We start from the raw sequence: 23,561 nt of genomic DNA on the forward strand, positions 1-23,561 counted from the left end.
CACGTAACGACGATGGGTGTCGGATCCTGGGACTCGTCATGGCCGGGGATCGCATGCTTTGTTGCGCGTGCATCCGCCGCCAATGGGCTCCGCCCACCCACCGGCAGTAGGCTCCGCCCACCCGTGACATCAACCCGCCGGCCGTTCGGAAGTGCCGGCGGGTTAACCCCTCGATCGCCGCAATACAAGCATATAATACGCTTTGTAATGTATACTGTCTGCACCCAAGCACACTGATCTGCCCCCTGATCGCCCACAGCGCCCCTCGCCCACCAATCACTCCCTGTCACTATCTGTCAACGCTATTTTTTAGATTGGGTCTTAAACTGCTCCCCTGGGGGCTCCTGATCACCCCCCCCCCACACCCTCAGATCCTCCCCAGACCCCCCCCCCCCTGTGTACTGTATACCTCTATCCTCCCCTGTAATCACCTGTCAATCACCCTCTGGCACTGCCACCCATCAGCTCAGACCCTAACCTGCCCCTCAGATCACCTCCCTCAGCCCCACCCTCAGATCACCTCCAAAAGTGTATTTACATCTGCTCTCCCCTCTAATCACCCAGTGATCACCCATCAATCACCCGTCTTTAGATGTGCTAAGTAGGTTAGCGCCGCATAGTGAATCAAGCCCCTAGGTTGCAAAAAAGTGTCACACGTGGTAATGCCTTACTCAGAAGTAGTATGTGTTTTGTGGTGTATTTTTACACATACCTATGCTGGGTGGGAGAAATATCTCTGTAAATGACAATTTTTTTGTTGTTTTGTTTTACACACAATTGTCTATTTACCGAGATCTTTCTCCCACTCAGCATGGGTATGTGTAAAAATACACCGCAAAACACATTTTACTACTTCTCCGGAGTACGGCGATACCACATGTGTGGCACTTTTTTTCACCCTAACTGCGCTAAGGGGCCCAAAGTCCAACGAGTACCTTTAGGATTTCACAGGTCATTTTGAGACATTTGGTTTCAAGACCACTCCTCATGGTTTAGGGCCTCTAAAATGCTAGGGCAGTATAAGAACACCACAAATGACCCCATTGTAGAAAGACACCCCAAGGTATTCAGTTAGGAGTATGGTGAGTAGGGATGCTCGCTGGATTCCGCGGAATTGTTAATTCCGTGATTTCGCCCGGAATTAGGTCAATTCCGATTCCGGCAGTCGGAACGGAATTGCTAAACCTCTCAAACGGAATGCCGCGGAATTTTCCGGAAAAGCACAAAAATCTCTCTCCCTCTCTCCCCCACCATTTGAACCCAGGTCTCAGTGTGTAGTAGGTATCTGACTTGCCCCCTAGACCACCAACCACACTACATGCTAACGCCAGCCCAGCATGTACCATTATGATCAATCCAATAGAAAAAGTAGCATGATTAAGGATTTGTACTTTTTCAAAAGCCAGCTTACACACCTTGGCTGGGATTTGAACCCAGGTCTCAGTGTGTAGTAAGTATCTGACTTACCCCCTAGGCCACCAGCCACACAACCTGCTAACTCCAGCCTAGCATGTACCATTATGATCAATCCAATAGAAAAAGTAGCAAATCCCGGCCAAGGTATGTAAGCTGGCTTTTAAAAAAGTACAAATCCTTAATCATGCTACTTTTTCTATTGGATTGGTCATAATGGTACATGCTAGGCTGGCTTTAGCATGTAGTGTGGTTGGTGGTCTAGGGGGTAAGTCAGATACCTACTACACACTGAGACCTGGGTTCAATCTCAGCCATGGTATGTAAGCTGTTTTGAAAAACTGCAATTTCCTACTGGATGATACAAGAGGATGGATGGATGGGAGAGAGAGAGACCGGAATTCTGCGGAATTGTATAAAAATCCAGCGGAATTTTCATAGCAACGGAATTTATCATTGACAGAATCCGTGATTTCCGGTGTAACGGAATTTGCTGGTTCTGATCATCCCTAATGGTGAGTTCATAGAAGATTTTATTTTTTATCACAAGTTAGCGAAAAATGATACTTTGTGAAAAAAAAAAACAATAAAAATCAGTGTCATTTTCTGCTAACTTGTGACAAAAAATAAAATCTTCTATGAACTCTCCATGCCTCTTAGTGAATACTTTGGGATGTCTTCTTTCCAAAATGGGGTCATTTGGGGGGTATTTATACTATCCTGGAATTCTAGCACCTCATGAAACTTGACAGGTGCTCAGAAAAGTCAGAGGTGCTTCAAAATAGGAAAATTCACTTTTTGCACCATAGTTTGTAAATGCTATAACTTTGACCCAAACCAATAAATATACACTGAATGGGTTTTTTTTAATGAAAGACCTGTAGCACAATAAATTGGACAAAAATGTATACAGAAATTTTACTTTGACAAATTTTATCACAAAGTTACAATCATTTTTTTGACAAAATTCATGTCTTTTTTGATGACTATAATAAAAACTAAAAGTCGCAGCAGCAATCAAATAGCACCAAAAGAAAGCTGTATTAGGGACAAGAAAAGGAGGTAAAATTCATTTGGGTGGTAGGCGGTATGACCGAGCAATAAACCGTTAAAGCTGCAGTGGTCTGAATGGGAAAAAAAAAGTGTCTGGTCCTTAAAGTGAACCGAGCACCTTTTTTTCACTCAGGACATTTCTATAGCACATGAAAAATATATGCCGACTATCTGTTTCATTATTAAAATAAACTTTAAATTTTACCTTGTATTTTACATTCAAAGTTGTTAAATTGGCCTGTTTGAGCAGACCTGCCGACCGTCCCCATCCGCAGAAAGTTCAGTAACCTCTAATTGTTTTATTCCGCTAATTACCAAGAGATAAACCATGCCTTTCATCAGCAAAGAGGGTGAATAATTAGGAGTGTGTTTTCAAAGCCATGCTTTTGGCTTTGAAAACACACTCCTAATTATTCACCCTCTTTGCTGATGAAAGGCATGGTTTATCTCTTGGTAATTAGCGCAATAAAACAATTAGAGGTTACTGAACTTTCTGCGGATGGGGACGGTCGGCAGGTCTGCTCAAACAGGCCAATTTAACAACTTTGAATGTAAAATACAAGGTAAAATTTAAAGTTTATTTTAATAATGAAACAGATAGTCGGCATATATTTTTCATGTGCTATAGAAATGTCCTGAGTGAAAAAAAGGTGCTCGGTTCACTTTAAGGGGTTTTATGACTGCAGTCCTGAAGTGGTTAAAGGTGCCCGCTAGTTATACAATCTTGATTGTATTCATTTAAAGTAAATTCACTGTTTACCCTATTACTACATAGATCTGTTAAGATTGTACAATCAAGATTGCATCATTCTTTAAAGAGGAACTCCAGTGAACATTTTAGTGTTTGCAGGTGATGTAGCGGCTGCATGGTTTTTGGCAGTTGGAAACCGCTGTAAACAGCTATTTTCCACAATGCAGCAAGGTTCAGGCTGCATTTCCACTTGTGCGGTGCGAATCGCCGCGGTAAAAATTCGCATGCGGATGCGAATTTCGCATGCGGGTCTATACGAATTTTCATGCGAATTCGCATGGATGACGATGTATGCGAATTTAACCATGGCAGTGCTGGTGTGCTTTTCCATTGTTTCTATGCGAATTCGCATGAAAATTCGCATGCCCAGACCTCATGCGAATTTCCTATTAAATACATTGTATGCGATTCGCATAGTGGTATGCGGTATGCGAATTCTGATGGCTCTGCCATGCAAATTTTTTCTGCACAGAAAAACGCAAAGGAATCCTGACAAGTGGAAACAGTCCCATTCACTTGTATTGCTATGCGAATTTTCATGCGAAAAACGCATGCAAATTCGCTATAGTGGAAATGAGCCCTCACAGAAAGCAAACTGCCAAAAAAAGTACGTACTTTTCTTGTGGGAGGGGTTTCGCCACAATATCAGCCATACAGCGCTCCTTGATGGTCTGTTTGTGAAAAGGAATAGATTTCTCATGTAAAAGTGGGTATTAGCTACTGATTGGGATAAAGTTCAATTTTTGGTCGGAGTTTCTCTTTAAGGCCCCTGTGCCACTTAATCAGTTGCTGTCAGTTATAACTGATAAGACAAGTGATTTTTAAAGTAATGTCCATGTTTTCCTATGGCTCAGTTCCCACTATATGCATTTTAACTGAAAGCTTTTTCACAATGCACTGCCATGGAGCACAAAAAAAACGCAACGCATACCAACGTATTAAGTGTAAAATGCCCTAAGGGTCCATACACACATCCTATTTTGATTGACCAATTTTACCACCTCCATGTGGCATGAAGGCCAACAGATTTTGAATACTATGAAAAAATTGTGTAGGTAAGCTCTCATACTACCTGGAAGTGGTAACATTGGCCAATATATACAATAACATTTCTATAGCGCTTTTCTCCCATAGGACTCAAAGCGCTTAGGCTCTTTCAGATTCAGTAATTGGTGGTAGGATGAAGTATTCACACAACAAAAGTTATATTTCTGCAAATGCCAAACTGAACAGGTGGGTTTTCAGTCTGGATTTAAACACATCCAGGGATGGAGCTGTCCTGATCTGTTGAGGTAAGGAGTTCCAATACGTAGGGGCAGCATGACAGAAGGCTCTGGGACCAAAAGTTTCCAAGTGGAGTCTGGGTATGACTAAATTATTAGAACCTGTGGATCTGAGAATGCGGGGATTGCTACGCAGCTGCAACATTTCTTTCATGTATCCAGGGCCCAGATTATTCAGTGATTTAAATGTCAGTAGGCCGATCTTGAATAGGATCCTCCATTCTATAGGTAGCCAGTGAAGGGAGTGCCGGACTGGCGTTATGTGGCAGTGACGGGGTTGGTTAGCAGTCTGGCAGCAATATTCTGTATCGGCTGTAAGTGGTACAAGTCATTTTTTGGAAGGCCAGTGTAGAGCATCGCAGTAGTCCAGTCTGGAGGTAATGAAGGCATGAACTAAAGTTGGTAGCTCTTCTGGGGGGGGTTTGAGGTGCTTGATTTTTGCAATGTTCTTAAAGGGAACCAGAGATGAACGGTTTACACAAAATAAACATATCCGTCGATAGCTTGTAAAGAATAAATGCTCTACCTGATAATTTCGCTGCTCTGGTGTGCCTTTTTTAGTGTTTTTTTTTTATCCATTATTGCTCCAGGAAAAATCAAATATGGCTGCCGGCTCAAATCCCTTCCGCTTCCGGGTTATGAATTGTTTTGGATGTGCTGTCTAGGCTATATGAGACTAGGCTGCTATCTAGGCTATATGAGAAAGGCTGCTGCAGCCTTTCATCTGTGTGCTTTCCTTTTGGTATGATGTGCAGCTGCCTGTAGGAAGTGTCTCTCATAGGAATGAAACTGCAGTCATCATCAGTATCTATGCAGATACACAGAGCACACAGATCATATTGCCACATGTGTCTGTTTCAGAGCTTCTCTCTCAGCAGCAGCAGCCCCTCCCATTTCATCACAGCTCTCAGTATGTAAAGCAGGAAATCTGAGCCAGGAGGTGGCAGGCTTGGGCTTGAAAAGACTCCACAGAAGAGTGACTCAGCTCTGATTTCAGGTCAAACCTAGACTGAGCCAGTCGGGGATGCTTATCACAGCTGATAATATACTAATTAAGCAGATAAGAATGAAACTAAAAGCAGGGTAGGTGTTTACTGTCATGTTCCCACTGATAAATGTAATAAAATACATGAGGGTGCTTCGTCTCTGGTTCTCTTTAAAGGACTTACGAGGCCTGATTTTTAAAAAATAAACAAAAAAAAAGTTAGATACCTGTGTGTTTTTGTAAGGCACGGAGGACGCCGTCCGCGCCCTCCGTGCCGTTCCGCTGGGTCCCCGCTGCTGAATATCCCCCCGAATGACCCCCGACCGCACGGCCCGGGTCGGGCTCTCCAGCCTTCACCAAGATGGCCGCCGGAGCTGGCCGCGGCTGCGCAGTCCGCATAGCCGCGAGTGCGGCTGCGCAGCTCTAAAGCCAATCCCCCGATCCACGTAGCAGTAGCGTGGATCGGGGAGTTGGCCTTCTTGGTGAAGGCTGGAGAGCGGCGTCCTCCGTGCCTTACAAAAACGCACAGGTATCTAACTTTTTTTGTTTATTTTTTTAAAAATCAGGCCTCGTAAGTCCTTTAAGGTGAAAATAGGATGATTTCACCACAGCAGAGATGTGAGTACTGAAGTTTAAATCCCCATCAATTAGAACTCCCAGGCTACGCACATGATCAGAGCTGCGTAGATCCGTGCCTCCTATTCCCAGTGGTGAAGACTGCAAGTTTAGTTGTTTTGTTATCATGCTCTGCCCTCTGATCAGAGGGACTTCAGTTTTGCCTGCATTTAGTTTCAGCCAGTTGTCATTCATCCATTGCTGTAGTTCACATAAGCAGGCGTTTATAGTTAGAGTTGGGTCTGTCACACCAGGCTTGAAGGAAAGATATAGTTGGGTGTCATCCAATATAAATTGGATGTGTGTATCAGAGTTAAAGGACAACTGAAGTGAGAGAGAGAGATATGGAGGCTGACCTATTTATTTCCTTTTAAACAATGCAAATTGCCTGCCTGTCCTGCTGATTGTCTGCCTCGAATATTTTCAGCCATAGAACAAGCCTGCAGTTCAGGTGTTTCTGACAAAAATGTGATTAGATTAGCTGCATGCTTGTTTCAGGTGTGTGATTCAGACACTACTGCAGCCAAAGAGATCAGGACTGCCAGGCAAAACTGGTATTGCTTAAAAGGAAATAAATATGGCAGCCCCCATATCCCTCAGGTTCCCTTTAAGCTAATATTATGTCACTTCAAGCAAGTAACAAGATGCTTCTATCCATCAGTAGATAGACAGTTATATTAAAATGTGTTACTGTGGTAAAGCTTTTTAACCTCTTGAGGACCGCAGTGCTAAACCCCCCCTAGTGACCAGGCCATTTATAGTAAAAATAGGCCACTGCAGCTTTAAGGCTAAGCTGCAGGGCCGCACAACACAGCACACAAGTGATTTAACCCCAACCCCCCCCCCCCCCCCCCCCGCCCGCCCCTCTCTTCTCCCAACCAACAGAGCTATCTGTTGGTGGGGTCTGATCACTCCCCCATGGTTATTTATTTTTTTACAAATATTTTTTTTAAATAAAAATACCTGTTTCTTTACATTTCTTCCCCCCCCCCCCAGCCGGCCAATCATGGCGATTGGCTGTCATAGGCTTCTGACTATGAGAGCCGTTCGCTCTCTTGTCCCCCAGTGGGACAGCCGTGTCACACGGCTGTCCCCAGTACAGCGCTGCTGCTGATCGCAGCGCTGTACATGTAAATAGACTGCGATCACGCCGTCTAACAGTCTCCCGAGTGGCGATCGCCGCTCGGAGACTGAAGGTGGGGCGGAGCTCCGCCCCCCTGGCAGGAGATGCGCATGCATCCTGTGCGCGATCTTTACGCCAATCGGCGTTAGGCGGTCCTGGGGCTGCCGCCGCGGCCACGCCTGTCGGCATGATGCAGTCGGCAGGTGGTTAAAACAGTTCTGATCAATAGTATGTTCTATCTGGTGATAGGGCTACATACCATGTTAGTCATGCTGGCAACTGATACTAATGGGGATTTACTGAGTCCCACAGAGCTCCCTGAATTGGATGAGAATTTAACTACAGACTCTCTACCAATCCTGTCCTGTTACAGCTGCCTGGATTCTGCAGTGGTGCAGAGCTCTGACTACAAGGCAATTGGGGAGGTGATGTTGGAGGAGGGGCATAGCCAGGGCATATTTGGGGTAGAGGCATGGCATAGCTGGACTTCCAAACATGAAGGGTAGAAAAAAAACCATCATCTTGTATCACAGAATTTTTTTTTTATTTTGCTTTGTGACATAATACAAGGCAATTAACATAGATCTATGTCTAAACATTTTAATACTTAGACAGTTAATAACAATACAAATTTTTTTTTTTTTTTTTTAGTCTTTCAGTCATGGAAATTGCAACTGAATTTTTTTTAACCTACAGAATAATATCGTAAAACCTTTTTTTATTTCTTTATGTTTTTTCTTATTTGTTTGCAACATTAATGGGTATTCCAGTGCAAAAATAGATCCCATTAAAGACAGCGTAAAGTGCTTGGAATGAAGGACCAAACATAATGAAACAACGTATGTAAAACATCACATCACGTGGGAGAAATGTTTATAGACAGGAGCCCTACAATATCTCTGGGGGGGGGGGGGGGGGGGGGGGGAAGATGCTCCCAGGTCACTTATAACATTTACAGGACACACTGGGCTTGGCGGCACGTGAAATTACATGTCTCACTATTGATTTAGTAGAAAAAGAAAAGTTTGTTACAAAAAGGGCAACTTTAAACTTTTTGTAAAATGCTCCTATCAAAAGCTGTTGCTTTACTCAAAGGCTGGAGATTGCTGCACTGTTAAGGTACAAGAAGGTGTGGTTTGACAGTTACTTGTAGGCATGTTCTAAGATCTCTTCGGTCAGCTGAATGGTGCACTTATTGGGCAGTTTAGGCCCGGTTCACACTTGCGGTGGCCCTCCGGAATCGCCGTGCCGGAGCCGCACCGCTTGCAGAACGGACGGAACGGACGCACGGCATAGCAATGAAAGCCTATGCGTCCGTTCACATGCGTCCGTTCTGCCGAACCGGAGCCGGACCGGATCCGGGCCGGATCCGGACTCCGGCCTCCGTTCCAACATGCGCTATTTTTTCATCCGGCTCCTCCGGCAGCCGTATCCGGGGCGGAGCCGGACTGCACCATCCGGCCAATACAAACCAATGGGAACCGGAGAGCGCACAACACACTGGCTGAGAAATCCGGATGTTCTACCCCACTTCCTATGGGGATTGTTGCGGCGATATTGGATGGGGACACATGGGCAAGCATTTTGGAGTGGAGCAGCACAGCTGGATCCGGATCCGGAGATGTTGGCAGCATGTCGGAGGTGGAGGTGAGTGCTAAACAGCAGAGGGCCTGATTCCACAGGTCCCCCTTCTGCTGACCTCCCAGACCCCAACATTTTTTTTGTTTTTAACGTAAACTTTGCCAAACGGATCCGGATCGCATCCTGATGGACACCTGATGCAACCTGACCGGATCCGGATCGGATCCGGATCAGAACCGTACGGTTCCGATCCGGATCCGGTCCGGATCCGGTCAGGTCATCCGGTCCGTTTGGCAAACAACCGCTAATGTGAACCGGGCCTTAGCCTCCCGTCCACTGAGCACTTTTTAGCTACAATTTCATGCAGCGTTTGTAACCCCAAGCATGTCAGCATTTGACACATGGTGGGGTTAACTGGCAGTAAAACAAAAAAACAAAACTCATCATGTTACATCTGACCATAGCTGCAGCCACACCCAGATGTGACATCATAGGTGACTGCCTCTCCACTGCCCATCCTAAATGCTAGCAAGTGCCCAGTCAGTGTGTGGGAGTAGTAGCCTCCCATGGAAAAAAAAGCCTTATGGTGCCCACTAATGATGCAACCTTTTGTGTCTAATCTTGCCAGATCTATGTATTAGAAGAGTAAGCTGGGTGAATATACTTTGAATGGATATTTAGGTAGTCCCTCAAATTTAGAAAGTATATTCACCCAGCTTACTCTTCTAATACATAGATTTGGTAAGATTAGACAAAAAAAGGTTGCATCATTAGTGGCCACCATTAGCAGTGACGATTAGTGGTTCAGAGGTGACTGGTATTTGGAAACAAGTTGCAAGAAATTATGCCGTTTTAATCAGATACTGTAACATTGTCTAAACTTATGTCTGCCTGAACCTTTTAAAGCACAACTCCAGACAAATATTCAAAAATAAAACTTTAGCTCACTTAAGTACAGACAAAAAATGAAGTATTTTGAAACCTATAATACAATATAGACAGTAGTCTAGTGGTTCTACAGGTGTCCCCCATACTGTGCTGCAACCATGCTCCAGGGATTAACAACTGGCAGTGGTGAATCTTTGTGTGGCTGGTCACTATTGTATTACTCCACAGTTGGAAGCCACCTCCTACTCCTCTCCATACAGTACAGACTGCTCAGCTGCATGTATGTACAGTATAGGCATCAATAAGCAAACTAAAGAAGAATAGCTGGATTGTGCTCTGCACAGCCTCTATCATCTAATAGGCACAAAAAAATACACGTGGTTTTAGGTTTCTTGCAGGAGGGATGAACACAGGCTGAGCCAGAATATGTGTAGTGGTATGTGTTCCTAACCAATGAAATGCCACCAGAAGCTGCACACTTTGAATGCTGGTGTCATCCTCACTGTTATACAGTGTGTTTGGGGGGGTTAATTGCATAAAGGACGTAAGGTTTTTATTTATTTATATGTATTCAGTGGTTTATCTGGAGTTGTGCTTTAAAGGAAACCTGGAGCAAGAGAACTATGAAGTGTGCCATCTTCCTTTGAAACTTCCTGCTTGCTTGGTTGTTTTGCTGCTCCTCTGCTCTGTAACTCCTTGGGTATCACTGACTGATTCACTCTCTCACTCAGTGTGGCAACCTCTGTGTTTCTCTTGCTGAATGGTCCTCCTTTAGACAGTCCGGTTAGCACAAAAGTGGTGGAACACTCTAGGAAACACACACTGTAAGCACAGTTGCATGCACACCTCACCATCAGGCTTGCGTGTGGCACGAATACTGGAGTAACACAGTACATTAGTGATAATTGGCCTAGTTAGTGGTATGCCACAGATATTAGAAAATTTGGCACTGCACCCTTAGGCGCATAAGAATTGCCATCTCTGAGCCACTGGTTACTTATGGCATTGTGATAACCTGGCCGTTTCCCTCCAGCAGTAATGATAAACTGGTAAGGCAGTGTTCACAGAGGAGAGAAAAAATATCTTAGAATTATAAGGTGCAGGACTGTATAATGCTTCTTGCATAGACTGATGTAAAAATAATTGCATTGATAAGTACATTACACTTGTTCTGTGGTAGAAGAAGTCTAGGTAATAAAAACTGAATGGAGCCAAACTATTTTCCTTCCGACCTGGTCTTTAATGTGACAGTAATTTCCCTGTGTACACCCGCAAAGCCTGGTACACCAGCAGTAGAAGCTACTCCATTCAGTAACTCGCTGAGTAATAGCACCAATCTAAACTGGCAGTATAGGTGGCTGATTAGGATGACCAATATCTCCTACAAACACCAGAAGCAGAAGTGACACAAGATCACTGCCAGCCAATTGGAGAGCCAAAAAATAAATCCTGTGATCCCATGTAACTTTTATGTGTTATTTTTTTTTTCTTTAATATCATCACAGCCATGTACCATGTAGGAGAAATTGTTCTTCCCTAGTGGCAACACATAAGTCAGAATTGTCTTTGAGAACAAACTGTGCACTGTAGGCAGAATTACTACTGTGCAATGCTGATTTTAGCACTGCTGATAAAGGGATACATTGCTAGCAACAACCCAGCACTTGCCAGTTGTAAGTACTGAGGAAATGGCCATCACATGTAGCTTCCTGGGTGTCGGATGACTTGCTTCCCCAGTTTATGGTCACCTTATGATCTGATTCATCACTGAACATGTTAGTGCTAACCCCAGCTAGGTTAGTAAAAATAGGGCCTGAAAATGGAACCATAAAGACAGCTCCAAGCTAGACAATGACTGCCGTGCTGAGATTCCTTCTACCAATGAGCAGATTCTGAATTGACTTTTTACTAGTGTTGCTACAATCTAGCATTGGTTCAATAAGGCTTGTATTAGCAATACTTGAAATCTTATTTAAGGCACAAAGCAAAGTGCTGCAACCCATGACAATCAGTTAGAATACATTTTCACCACCCACAGCTGAAATCTGATTGGCTCCCTACTGCAGCATGTACACCTCTGCTTCCTAGTCTCTGCCTTACTAAATAAGCCTACAAATATGCTATACCGTTTACTGCCCATGTGGCACAGTTTTGTGGGGGGAATACAGACATGATGAAGCATAATCTATCAAATGAATCCAGCAGGGTTATGGACTCTAGGGGCAATATAGCATAACTGTTGGAGTCTGCCTCTCGTATAGCACTGATAGCCAAGCCTCAATATCAGAAAGAGTTGTTCATATTCTTACTGTCAATGCCCTGGAGATGTGTGATCTGTGGAGTGCATTTGGTTTGGTAAAAGGAAGAACTTGACACAAGCACAAGGTCATCGGACTGCAAACATCCTAGAGGCAAACTAAGTCATGATCAAAATAACCTAAAATATATTACTTGAGGTTCCAAAACAACAAAAGAATACTGGACAATAGTAAATGTCAAAATGACAACAAAAAACACCTGTAACAATGCTACAGAAGGGAAAAAAATTAGAAAACATGTTCTCTAAGCAGTATAAAAATAAGAAAAACTATCATATATTGTAGTCTGCATCCAAACATGATGCGATGTGGCCCATATTTCTGAGTGAGATTTACTCAAGAGGACATAATGAGCTCTAGATCTTAAATCAAACTACAATGCGGTCTGCTTATTTCAGGCGTTCACACTGGCCTTATTTTATATCCCATTCTTTTTATTACCTTATTGCTGATTGTAGCATCCTTGGTTGGTGTCACTGCTAAACAGTAGACTGTGCTTGACAGCATACTTTAGATATACCCAGGGGCAGCCTCAGGGGTGACATTACATTGCCTGCACTGCATACAATTATCACAAATATTAAAGCTAGTCCTTCTGGGCAAACCAGTTTGGTTCTCCAGACACACATCAAAGCGCTAAACATTAATAAATAGTCACTGGTAATGATTTGTCAGTGGTAAGATTGTTTTCATCCTGGAACAGAACATAATAAACAATACAAACCTTAGCTATTGTTTCAGACCCACTGCTGGGCGGCATCCAGTGGGTGCAACACTACAGATTCACATTGTTATACTGTTGGCCTCTACGTTCAAGTCTCCTGCTTGTGTACAGTACAACAAGGCAACACAAGAGGCACTGCCTCTGTTCTGGAATTGTGTCATTGCATTGATTTGCATTGCATTGAGTGGTAGCTCTATTGTCCAGTTTATGATGCCTTCCTCCTAGCTCAGGGTCTAGTGACCTGACTCCTTGGCATTCTCATTTCAGTCCTTTGCCAAGGGAGGTGCGCCATGAAAATCCTTTGTACTCATCCAGTTTGACTTGTCACACGTAGCTTTCTTTCACCTTTTCATCCTCAAGAAATGATGATAGCACTGACATATCTACTACAGTCTGGTTCTTGTGCAATGACAAGTCCTTCAAATGATCATCGTCACTTTGGTCCTTGGCAAAGTTAACAAACACCTGGAAAATGACACAAATAATACAAAGTCAGAAAAAGATTCCAACCTTCCATTTATCCCCTATTTAGTGCATATGATAGTACATTTGCATTAATCGATTACCTATCATACACTACATATATGTACATTTTGCAATGAATATATGGAACCCTGCAGCTTCCCTTCCTGTTGTGGCAAAAGTGTAATTTCACTGGTAGTAGGGAGGAACACTGAGGGGCCGCAGCCAGTCTCTCCCTGAGAGCTCAGATCACCCACTCACCCACCTGCTCCCTTTGTTGGTGAGAGATTAACTCTTTGTGGCCAGCACAGCAGCTTACAGACGTTTCTCATAACAAGTATATGCTGTGTGACAGTGCTGGCCACAGGGCAAATCGCCCAACAGCATGGGGAGGAGAACGAGAGTAATTGTGCATTACTGGGAAATGCCCAATCTTCTTGCATACTGCAGGGATCTCTGAGCCACATGAGTGACTTCTCCAGAGGGAATTTATCTTGATTGGCTGCATCAAATCTGAACATTTTGCAAGTAGTGTCAGTGTCCTACTAACAGGCAAAAATCTGAGAAGGTGAACTAGTCTATAACCCTACTAGTACTAGTTTTCTTAGCAATCCCACATCAATATAACATGTTATTTTACACTTGAACAAGTAACTGAAAAATTAACAAAAATCAGTATCCAGCTGAAACACAAGTTTCTTCCTTTGAAGCTCAGCTAAATTAATTATTGAACAAGGCAAATTATGTTAGCGATCAAGCAGAGAAATTAATATAAATCCTGCCACTCCGATGCACATAGTTTCTTCTCTCTGTATTCAACAGGTAGGTGAATGAGTCAGGAGTGACCATGTGTCATTGAAAGTAGTAACAACAATAGTTGCTAGGCTACATTTTCAAGCATCCAGGCAACTTAAGTTTTACAAGTCCTGCCCAATCTACATCTCTGACCTGGTCAGCAGATATACACCTGGCCTCCCACTTCGCTCCTCCACCAACCTCCTCTTAACCACCCCACACATCTCGCACTCCCATGCACGACTGCAGGACTTCACTAGAGCTGCCCCCATCCTGTGGAACTCTTCCACTGCCCATCAGGCTCGCTCCCACCTTCAAAAAAGCACTCAAAACTCACTTCTTCAAGGAGGCCTACATCAACTCAACACTGCCCTAATCCTTTCTGCCAAGAACTTCTTGTTGCACCCCCTCCTTTTGTTTCACCAACCCCTCCCTCTAGATTGTAAGCCTTTGGCAGGGCCCTCTCCCCTTGTGTATCATACTTGACTGTGTGCACTTTACCCAGAATTTGGAACTTGTATTTTTACCACTACCACTCCAGTGTATGATCTGGCATTGTACTACTATCTGCATTGTGCTGTGTATGTATCTTATTGCTTATTACCTGTATTGTTGCATCTATGGTCTGTTACCAGTATTGTGCTGTCACCCCTGTTATCATTGTCTGTCATTGTCTGTAATCCTATTTATTGTACAGCGCTGCGTAATATGTTGGCGCTATATAAATCCAATAAATAATAATAATAATACTTCTGTATGGAGCGCAGTTGCAGGCAAGCAGGCTTCACAAGTGTTTTTTGAATTGGGAAAGTTCAGTTCCAAAGGTAATTTTTTTTTATTTGCACCAAATAGCATGATCACTTTCAGAATTTGTAGTAGAATTTCAATGTTAGATTTAGCTGGGCTTTATCCATAGGCAGTGCACTAGCACTTTTACTATAGGTGCTTGAGAGAAAATACAAATTGCAGTACATCGGTTTTACACTAGGTGGTGCTAGATAGCTTACACAAATGAGACAGGAATGAAGTAAACAAGTTCACTGCATAGCCATAGACAAATGAGTCACTGCAGTAAGAGACATTCCATGCAGTTATTTGGCAAAAAAAAAAAGAAATGCAACCCATGATGGCATAATACAATTTTTTTTATTTTTTTTTAGCTTTCTTGGCTCCTGTTGCAAGCAACAGGAGTCCCGGGTAAGCAAGGCATTAGCCCCATGCACGGAAAAAGTGTGAGTGCCCTAAAGCACCCCCACAAAACGTGCACGAGTAGCCACAGGCCCCACAATACAGCAGGGCCCTTCCGGTGTTCCCCGAAGGGAACTTATCCCCCTTTGCCATCGGCGCAGGGGGTACTAAGCATCCTCCGACCCGAGGGTAGGAGGACACTGGCGGCATCCTCCAACACCCGAAGGGCTGGAGGACCCTGGACTGCCCTGTGGTTACCCACAGGGCCTGGCCATGTGGCATCCCACATGGTCGGTGGCTCCCCCGAGAGGGAGCCGGGTGGGAACCGAAGTCCCCTGGGGACAAGTCCCCGGTGCCAGCAAGCTGGCCCCGACCTTGCGGCCGGAGTGATAAAAATTCCGCACTCTCCCTAGCCAAAAGGCCGGGGAGCTGCGTTAGTCAGCAATGCATATGGGCAGTACAGACCAAAGCACCTTACTCCGCCTAGGATCTGCCACATCCTAGGTTTTTCGGGTACACCTGGAGCGCCACTTCCAGGGGCAGTACGCCTAAGCAAAGCCCTCAGCCCTTCAGCTTCGATCATGGTAGATCTATTCTGTCAGCCCCTGAGAATTATGAACCAGGATTGACACCTTTACTGGAGGAGCTGAGGGTAGGCCAGGCCCTCTGTTCAACTCGTTCAAGGCGTCCTCCCCGGGAGAGAGTAGCCCGGGTTCCCAGTAACATGCCTCCCAAAAACCTCAAGAACAGATACTACACTTGATCTTAGCCAAAAGGCCGAGAAGCGATACAAATTAACAATGTAAAACAGTCATTACTCTTTTGAAAACCCTTGTAGAACATTTACTATTACTTATTACCATTAAAACAGAGTAACCAAGCAGCTCAGGGTGACCCAAACTACTAGGAATGTATAGGGGGGATAAAAGGGACCAAAAAGCCCTCCTACTAAAAAAGCAAAGCTTGGTGTAATTGCCTTCTTAAAACAGAAGGAAATTTGCAATAATTCAGTTATAAATGAACATTTGTGGTTACCCACAATGCACTACCACTAAATATGCAAATTATCCCTTTTCGCCCTTGTAAGCCCAGCAAGCATCCAGAGCGCAAGAAGTTTTAAACCAGGATGATACCATTTATTGACTAACTAAAAATGAATAAAAATAAGCAAGCTTTCGGCCTTGCAGCCTTCGTCTGGCTTATATCCTGTTAGTTTGCAAACTGGTGGTACAGACAGTTTATATACATGCAACATCAAAAGGGAAAACAGATATTTTTTCAAGCATAAATACATATCATTAAGATGCCTTAATTCACACAGACCATCGACATGGGGTTAGAGGTTGTAAGCTAAGAAAAGGATCCTTGTTTAACACCTGCTCACAGACCTGGGAGTTGGACTGACACAGAGATATCGTAAATTCTTAGTTCACAAGTTCAGCTATAATGGCTGAGAAAGTTCAAATATCATCAATCTCATACCAATATAGAAAGTTGTTGTCCTTATTCAAACCGTTCTGCACAGCTTTGAACCAATTTATACATTTTGTTACCATTAGGTACAGACTAACCAGCAAGCTCATGGTGACCATGAGCTTGCTGGTTAGTCTGTACCTCTCGGTGTTACAAGCCCTACTGCATAGAGCCAAATTAATCCATGCCTTGCACTGATGAGGATCAAACAATCCGAAACAGTCTGTATGTATGTTGGATTATTATGGCTCTATTACAAATTAACAAGCTGACACATCATTGCATTCCAGCGGGTCTGGAGGTGTGTTTAGCTTCTAAGGGTAACAATGGTTAATTTGCATATATTCAGCAGTGATGCTCTGGGAGACATCTCAAGCTCACTCCAACCTGAATTATCGCAAATTCTTTCTGTTTTAGGAAAGCAAACTTTTGTTTTTATTACCATTAATGTGTTTATCAGAAGCCAACTTACTTGGTCAAGAGTTGTCTGAGAGACTGAATAATCTTCAATGTGAAGTTTGTTCTTGTTCTTGGAGAGGATGCTGAAGATCCTGGCCAAGGAAGATTGTGAGGAGCGCAGCTGGTACTGCAGCATTCCTCGATGCTTTTCTTTTAATACACTCCCTGGGAAGGCGTGGCTGAAGAATTCCTCCACAGGTTTCAGGTCTGGGTTAGACCCTCCTATCCTCACCACAATGGTGTACCCATCTCCAAACCTGCCAGGCAGAACAAGTTAGGGTTTCGTTTGTTCATTACTGAAATCACACACTGTATTCACAGATCAAGGCAATAAGCAAGCTGAACAAATGTATGAACCTACAGTTTTAAAAAAGGTCAACTGAAGAAAACCACACAAGAAAGCAGTTTAACTTTCAAGTAATTAAATAACAATGACAAGTTCTGTTTTTATCAGTATTGAGGGGGATATAGGGATATCCCATCCCCCGACCCCCTTTGTTCTCAATTACTTAACTTAGTGGATTATCTTTACTTTTTACAGACAAATAGAGCAAATATCAGACTTAGGGCATGATTCACAAAGCTTTTTCACATTTTTTATGTTACATTTTTAAGCTCCCAAAGAGCAAAAATATAATATAATTAAGGTAAGAAAAGTAATATTGAAATAAAGTTAATCATGAACAACTTACTTTGAGTGATTATTTTGCTTGTAAATGTGCTGAAAGGTTATTTTTATTAATTAGGTGATAAATAAGTCATTTATGAGAAGTTTTGAGACTAGAGCCCTTAGCTTCCTATTGTGGTAGTTACATATCATCTGTACAATAATTAATTTATTCTGGAAAATTATACTATCTTTTAGGTTATTGATTAAATAACAATCATTAAAAGACATCGGAATCATGGAAAATGGTTTTTGTAAGACAATGATTTACAGAGGCTGGAGAGTAGTGGACAGCCTGTTAATCCATCATAACTGGACTGGATTCTTTTAAAAATTGTCTGTTCCTAAGCAGCATTCGTTTGCAAATCTCACATGGGTCTTATCAGATCACATAGAGGATTGCTTAAAGCGACACTGAGGAGTGCCCAAATTTAAAAGTGTACACTTACCTGGGGCTTCTTCCAGCTCACTGTAGGTGGCGAGGTCCCCCGGCATCCTCATGGCTCCTCCCCTTCAGCCTCCGCCGGCCCCCGCTACCGGCGTCACCCACACATGTGCTGACCTGTCATGTGATGACGCCATGCGTCATTAACCAGGAAGAGCCGGCCCGACACCCAGCCCTGGTGTCACCAGGTGACGCCGGTAACGGGGGCCGGCGGAGGCTGAAGGAGAGGAGCCAGGAGGACACCGGGGGACCTCGCCGCCTACGGTGAGCTGGAAGAAGCCCCAGGTAAGTGTACTCTTTTAATTTCGGGCACGGCTCGAGGTCCCTTTAAATGTTAATGAAATAAAAGTAATACGAATGGATACATGTGCAGCAAAATGCACACTGCAAAATGTTTTCAATGAAAGTGCTGCACATGGCTGCAGTCGCATGCTGCTACATTGCTCACCTTTTTAGCGGTCCTTACTTTGATCTGATATGACCCAGGAGTGGGTTGCAAACTTTTGCAATTTGTTAAAGAATGCAGACCCGTTTTCCCAGCTCTCACATCCTCAGCTGCTCTCAAGCCTTAGTTAATTGTGGCACAAAAATATAGCAGATTCAAATATACAGTAAGCTGCAATCACACAATGAATATAGGAAATGGACTTACTTGTTCTTGAGATGTTGGACACTTCCCAGACACCGGAACCTCCCATTAACCATTATAGCCATTCTTGTGCACAGGGCTTCACATTCTTCCATACTGTTTAATAAAATAAAACAAAAAGGACATTCAAAATGTTATTTCCATGTCTGGTTTAAGGCTCCATTCATACGATTTAGCATCCGTTAAGGTGTAATTAATCTTTAGTAGCACCGCAACAATGCACAAATGTCGCATCACACCTTGATGGTGTGGGGCGCCCATACAGTGAGACATACAGTACAATGCAAGTATGCCCCGCTGCCAATGTAAACTGCACCACACTACAATCAATGTGATAGCCCCATATGACTAGCAACACAACGGATATACGGTAGTGTGAAGGGACTGCTGGGTTGCACTTTTTTTTCCCTTTTGGATTCAGTACCATGGTGATTTTATTGTCATTGTTGTGTCCGTACGACACTCTGGCTCTTTCTCACTGATGGCATACAGTAACACTAACCTGTGAGAAGTGAGTACAACAGATCTTCCTTCTTTGACAATACTCAGGGCACAGTTCCATAAGAAGCGCCTTGCCTTGGGATCCATGCCTGTAGTTGGCTCATCCTGTTTAGAAATAAAGAAGGTCATTTGTAGAATAAGAAGGCACATGTGTTTCTAAGATAACATTTTAGTTTCAGCCTTTTAAAATGATACACTGGTATTATTCCTATGGTAATCAATACTATCTTCATTTGCTAAACACTGGCTCTTATGTATAATTTAGGAAGACACCGATCCAAACGGGAGTTCAGCAGCGCCCAAATGGCCAGGCTGAGAGTGTGCAAAAGATTAATCTGTGTACCAATGGGGCTTAATCAGCATCGATCCAAACGTGAGCCAGCACAACTCGGCTAAAATCCACTTCATTACCAAATGAATAAAACACAGCTAGAGACATAGACAAAGCTGCAAAGTGGCGACGGACCATAATTTTAAGCTTAAAGTGTGCCAGAGATGACAGATACTTACCATTTTATACATACTTGGGGCTTCCTCCAGCCCCATGAGCACGGATCGTTCCCACGCCGCCATCCTCCACTGTCTAAAGCTCCAGTATCGGGTCGCGTTAGTTTGGCCAGTCGTGGCCAGTCTGCGCAAGAGGAAGTGCGCTCTTTATGTATCTCTCCAGCGGCCGCGACTGGCTGAAGTTTCGGGACCTGGTACTGGAGCTGGAGGCAGTGGAGGACGGCGGCGCGGGAGCGATCTGTGCTCATGGGGCTGGAGGAAGCCCTAGGTATGTATAAATCGGTAAGTATGACTGAGCTCTGGTTTCCTTTAAGCCTTTGTTCACATTGCACTCACATCGCCACTTTGCAGCTTTGTCTATGTTTCTAGCTTTGTTTTAACTATTTACTTCAAAATGTAAATGTTCTACACTGGATGAGAGAAGAAACACATGTCTGTATTTAAACAAGCTGAAATGTTTTCATCCATGGTCAAGTGTATCCTTGTCTCTTAGCATGGGTGTAACTAGAGGGGAACCACATGGAGGCCCAGAGCTGTGAGGGGCCCATCTACTAACCTTCCCTCCCTCTAGCAAAGGGCTCCATTCTTCTGATCAGGTGTTTTTTATGGCTACACTTGTGATGGGTGTGATGATTATGATAACCACACTGACCCTTGCAAGATCGGCCCCCAGGCTGTGAGGATCACCAAGGGGAGGTAAGGGAAGGGGTGTGAACATTGGGGGGGTTCCATGATTTGTAGTTATGCCCCTGTCTCTCAGTGAGAAAATTAAGGTATCACTATGTTGCCTACCTCCTGGCTGATCACTCACTGACTGTAGCACTGGAATGTCCAATAGAGCAGGATTAAGCTATGAATGATCTGTTCAGTTAGTATAACAGGCCAGGTGAAGACTAAACGGTCAATTTATAGAAAAAAAAAACCCGGTAAAACTGATTCAAAATAAGTTCATCTGTTTCTGTAGAAGGTCTTATGACCATAATTTGTCAAACATATTAAAGTTGTAACTTTAAAGGGGTGAAGAAACAATTGTGTAGATACTCATTTTGTTCTGCATTCAAACTGAAGAAAAACGTTAGCTGTGTGTAGTAACCAATTGTCCTGTTCGTAATAGAATAAACAGCTGCATGACTGCACACAACCGCTAGAGGGCACTACCCCCTCAGCATGCTTTCCTCATAAACAATGTATGAGGTTTGCCAGCAAGAAGATAACAAATTCAATCTGAAGCACAAACGCTATGAATAGCATCGTAACTACCCTCCTGTGACATCAATGGACAGCTATTTCAAATTTAAATTCATCTAAAAAGCTCTCACATGCATTAAAGATCAGTATACCAAATAGGAAGTGATCAAACTCGCTCCTGTAACTCATTTATCTTAATTGTGAATTTTATAAACAGGCCCCCCTAAGGTTGAAAAATAAGTCTCATCAACCATTCAGGCTCCCTTTTAGGTTTTAAATGTCGAAGGAAGAGACAATGGGGTATATGCAGTAAACTGTGGTACCAGAATAAAGTGTGTGAAGTCTTACCACACGATGAGCAGAGCAGAATGCAATACATTACATGCAATGCATTATGCTCTACTCAACATGCGCGAGACTTTGCCTACGTTATTTTGCTTACAGTAGCTTAGTGAATCCAAAAATTCCAGCACACCTTTTGTTCTCGAAATGGAAGTGGTCTGTAGTCAGGCATCAGGAGTGAGGTTACACAATGCAGTATTTTAAGACCATGCAGGTTCCTTCATTTGAACCAATCCTCCAAAAATCCATACTTAGGACATCCTCAGCAAAAGTTTCATGGTAATCCTAGAATTTTCTTCTCTGGGTCATTTTGAAGGCTGACTGTGGCACTGTTGACTTGGCTTGGCCAATCACGCAGTGCCTTCTGGGATGGGATGTAACACGTGTTGCCTCTATCCCTCCTGCTTCTTCACTCTACTTAAAAAGGTATGGTTGCCACAGCTACTCTCTCCCTCCCTCTTGAATCTTGAGGGATGGAAGCAGCTACTCTAGATTCCAGGCAGGTGATGCAACATGGGGGACTGTGGATGGAGGTGTTGCTAGCCTGTCACTCATCTTTCCTTCAGTATTTGCCTGAGGTGGAATGGCTGGATCAGGGGCAGGATGGATGTTTTTTGGGTCCAAGATTCAGGGCTAGTGTGGGGAAGAACTGGGCAGTCTATTTACAGTGGTCGCAAGGCGAGAATGAAAGAGGATTTAGAGGTAAACACTTTATCCATTCGGAAGTTGGAGGTGGCAGGCAGGGAGACAGAAATGAAAATTCCTGGAACCGGGATTTGCAAGTGTGTAGAAAAGAAAGCATATTCTATATTGTAAACAGGTCAACAGTAAGTATGTGTTAGAAATGCCTTGAGCTAATGAATTTTTACTTACCAGAAACACCACTGGTGGTCCTCCTATTAAAGCCATAGCTGTAGAAAGTTTTCGCCTGTTGCCACCGCTGTAGCCTCCTGCACATCTCTCTGAGTACTTCACCAGCCCTAGCTTCCTTACTGCCCATTCAGCAACCTAATGCAACACACAAAGACCATGTCAGTATTCCTGTGACTGTATAAAAGAAATCAAGAACAACAAATATTAGGTAAAACCAATACACTATGTTGGCTTGGGATGCCTAATCACACAATACAACTATTTAATGTTGGCTAATTGTCAAAAGTGGGGTTACCTGCTAAATTATGCAAGTTGGGTGAGAAATACACAGCAGCTATAGACTATGGACTGAGGGCATTGATTCAGCACAAAATATGTGTGCTTGGGATGTAGGTTAGTGGGCATTGTGTGCACAGCTGACGATATTTACAGTGACAGCATGCCATCTGGGATCACAGAGGCCTGCGGAAATGTGCCATCTAGCCCAGCCAGCCTCTACCTCACATGATAGCACTATTGTTCAGTAGGTAATGTCTGCTTCTATCAAGAACACAGAGCCCTGAAGCACAGAGAAAAGGGTCACTGGCTGCTGCAGTGATTCAGTACCAGCTGTTACATGTATGAATTAACTGTTAGTGAAATCATAGGAGGCTTAATACAAGACTTGCAGTGACACAGAATAGCATTCTCCAGATCTGAATTGAAGGTGGAAGATATTAGAAGCCTCCAGCTATGATGATATGGATTACCTTGCAGACCTCCTTTTCTGGGACGCCACGTAGAAGGGCATAGAGTTCCAGGTGCTCTCGCCCTGTCAGCAGCTCATTAATAGCATCAAACTGAGGACAGTAGCCCATGTTCTGGTGGACTTCCTGCATGTTAGACAGGATGCTGCAAAATAAAGGCAAACTATGAAGTCATCAATTGTTATTCATTACAATCTAGCAAAGCAATTTCAAGCCTTCCTAATGTGGAATTCCTTGAAGAGATGGAAATCAAATAAAGATGTGACAGTGTCTTCTAGATAATGAATTCCTATGGACCCAGCAGTAAACAAATCTGCAAAAGTATCATGCCATCAGCATAGATTAATAGAAGAACACATTACATCTGTACTATTGGTTAAGTGATAGAAACAGCCCAGTGAGCATCTCTATGGAAGAACCCTCATTTAATTGATTTATTTTAACATTTTCTTAAACAAAATACACAAAGCAGTAATACATAATTACCACAGGACTCACTCTGCAGCTGCTGCTGGTGCTGTACATTGCCTGC

The 23,561-nt window shown here is 43.5% G+C and overlaps 1 protein-coding gene and 1 pseudogene across 4 annotated transcripts in view; both read right to left on the reverse strand.

Moving 5' to 3' along the window:
• Positions 1 to 9,521: 9,521 nt before the first annotated feature.
• ABCA1 (ATP binding cassette subfamily A member 1) overlaps positions 9,522 to 23,561 on the reverse strand; it is a 154,886-nt gene continuing 140,846 nt past the window's right edge. For all 4 annotated transcript variants that reach the window (XM_068234425.1, XM_068234428.1, XM_068234427.1 and 1 more), the window contains 6 exons: positions 23,033 to 23,174; positions 22,284 to 22,418; positions 19,375 to 19,478; positions 18,876 to 18,968; positions 17,125 to 17,368; positions 9,522 to 13,199 (listed from right to left, as the gene is read on the reverse strand). In XM_068234425.1, coding sequence (XP_068090526.1) covers positions 13,059 to 13,199; positions 17,125 to 17,368; positions 18,876 to 18,968; positions 19,375 to 19,478; positions 22,284 to 22,418; positions 23,033 to 23,174 — 859 coding nt within the window. In that variant the 3' untranslated portion in view covers positions 9,522 to 13,058. The remainder of the gene's footprint in view (positions 13,200 to 17,124; positions 17,369 to 18,875; positions 18,969 to 19,374; positions 19,479 to 22,283; positions 22,419 to 23,032; positions 23,175 to 23,561) is intronic.
• LOC137533064 (U2 spliceosomal RNA) lies at positions 15,768 to 15,968 on the reverse strand (annotated as a pseudogene).

The sequence above is a fragment of the Hyperolius riggenbachi genome, chromosome 1, assembly GCF_040937935.1.
Source record: "Hyperolius riggenbachi isolate aHypRig1 chromosome 1, aHypRig1.pri, whole genome shotgun sequence".
NCBI classification, from domain to species: Eukaryota; Metazoa; Chordata; class Amphibia; order Anura; family Hyperoliidae; genus Hyperolius; species Hyperolius riggenbachi.